The 2,290-nt window shown below is 36.9% G+C and overlaps 1 protein-coding gene across 5 annotated transcripts in view; it reads left to right on the top strand.

The window, feature by feature from the left end:
- The window catches only part of LOC103609753 (fanconi-associated nuclease 1-like), a 16,843-nt gene that overhangs the window by 4,874 nt on the left and 9,679 nt on the right, over positions 1 to 2,290 (top strand). For 2 of the 5 annotated variants that reach the window (XR_552160.1, XM_008594043.1), the window contains exon 3: positions 202 to 403. Coding sequence is in view for 3 of the 5 variants with exons in the window: in XM_008594043.1 (XP_008592265.1) it covers positions 202 to 403 (202 nt within the window). In the remaining 2 variants the exon portion in view is untranslated. Of the gene's footprint in view, positions 1 to 201; positions 429 to 2,290 lie in introns of those variants that run through there. The other 3 variants (XR_552161.1, XM_008594044.1, XM_008594045.1) reach the window with 3 other exon arrangements.

The following is a 2,290-nucleotide window of genomic DNA, read 5'->3' as shown; positions in this document are numbered from 1 at the left end:
ACACCAAGTCAAGGGTTAAGATCCCCTTACCGGTCATCTTTTAAAAAAAAAAAAAATGGTTTGGAAAACTAATTAAAATTTGTACAGTAGAGTTTTATGTTATTTGCATCTAACTAAACTTTCTTCTTCCTAAAGTAAATAAAGCTAGAAAATAGTAAAATTGTTTAAAACTATTTTTAATTTTTTTTTTTTAACTTTCAGAATCTGAGTTGCAAGAACTCTCTGAAGTACTTGAACTACTTTCTGCTCCTGAACTAAAAACCCTGGCCAAGACCTTCCACTTGGCAAACCCCAACGGACAGAGACAGCAGCTGGTAGATGCCTTTCTCAAATTGGCCAGACAGCGTTCAGTGTGCACTTGGGGCAAGAATCAGCCTGGAATCGGTGCAGTGATTTTAAAAAGGTTTTGTTGGCTATTGTTACAGTAAAAACATTTAAAATGTTGATAGCACATATTAACTTATTATGATAGGTTGTATTCTTTTTTGAATTGTGATTGCTTATTTCAGTTGCAATTAGTTTGAGAGGCTGGGAGAACCTTAATTACAATTACCTGGATTCTGTCTTGGCTTATTATTCAAAATTCTTGCCATAAGGCCATACTAATTTCTAGGACCAAGAGGAATCAGTAGGCAGTAGAGCATGGCAGTAGGCTTGGGGAATTCTAGTATTTTATGATCCAAGAAAAATACAGTTTTAACTACTACTCTTCCAAGATTTTAGGGTAAACTATTCAGCCACATTTTTATTTTAGTAAACTTTCTGTTGAAGTGTAATCAGTTGATCTTAAGATTCAACTTTTCTTGAGTTTAAACATAACAATTTATCTAAAACTGTGGGTGGTTTTTTTGTCCTCAGGAAGACCTTGAATTATTTCAGTTTGGGGAAGATTACAGAAAATTTTAGAATTGATTTCGTTTGCTCATGTTATCCATAAAATGAAACTTTACCAACTTTAGTCTGGGAATCCACTATTTTGGAGGATTAAGTGAAATGATGCTTTTAAAAACACTTTAAAATGATATCATATGTCAAGAGCCATCTTCAAAGGGGAGATACTACGTATACTAACCTTTAATAAAACGTAGGTGTAATAAGGAAGACATCATTAACAAAAATTTCAATACCAACACTTGTAGAAAGTTTATATTTTATATTTTAAAAAAGTATTTTAATAAATTATGCATTGATAGTTAATTGACTTCAGAAGTATAAAATCCTCATCCCTATGGTATGTTAAATGTCTTCTAAGTCCTTTTGTTGTATTTCTTAAGTATTTGATGTTAATTTTATATGTAACAAGTAAACATTAAAATTAACATTTCTCTCTCAGTATAAGCACTTAGCATAGAACAGATATAATAAAAGAAATAAGATGAACATTTTTTATCACTGACTTTGGACTTGAAAATAAATTCTTGAGTTATTTTAGTTATGGTAAAAATCACTGTCCTTTAGGATTGTCCTTTATTTCATCACTTTGTAGAGCCCCACAGTGGAATTTCAGAGCATCCCTGACAGCCCCCAGTAGGGCAGTGCCTGGCTGTCTCACTCTATTGTTATTGTGAGGAAACAGGAAAAGGCACATTATTTACACTTCCTTAGCCCTAGTAGGGAGTTCCTGCTCAGTTTTCCATGATTAATGCTTCCTTCTACAGCCCGGAGGCTGTGTCCTCTGGTGGCATCCCTGGGGCTCTGCACGGAGGTGGAGGTGTGAGAGGAATCCCATGTCTGTCCCCTGACCTCTGTGATGGTGGCACACCTGGTTTGTAGCACTTCTTTTGGTGTAATAGCTTCTGCGATGGGAAGGTGTGAGGCCTTCCACTAGAGTAGTGCTTCTCTGCTGGGCGCTTCTGGCATCATTTGCATACATTTTGGGTTGTCACCATTGGGGGGGTGGTGCTAATGGCAAGTGGAGGCCAGGGATGCTGCAGAGCATCCTGTAATGCACGAGACAGCCCCCAACAACAAAGAATTATCCGGTTAAATTCAGTAATCTGATTGCATGTCAATAATGCTGAGGCTGAGAAGTCCTGCTATAGATGGTATTTAAGTTGCTAGAGTCCAGAGGGCCACTTGGAGTTGGATGTGATCCAGACCTCCAAACCTCGCAGACGTCCATGATTGAACTGACTTTACTCTAAGGTTACCCTGGAATGGAGATGTTCCTGGAACGCTTTGTACTTTAGAGAACAGCACCAAACCCTGGTGCACATTTGTACCACTTCCTTGTACACAAAATCTGATGCTTTACCAAGAGTCTTTTTTTTTTTTTTTTTTTTTTTTTTTT

Source organism: Galeopterus variegatus, unplaced genomic scaffold (assembly GCF_000696425.1).
Source record: "Galeopterus variegatus unplaced genomic scaffold, G_variegatus-3.0.2 Scaffold10048, whole genome shotgun sequence".
Lineage (NCBI taxonomy): Eukaryota > Metazoa > Chordata > Mammalia > Dermoptera > Cynocephalidae > Galeopterus > Galeopterus variegatus.
Note: the sequence above shows the minus strand (reverse complement) of the source record. Positions and strands in the feature narration are given on the sequence as shown.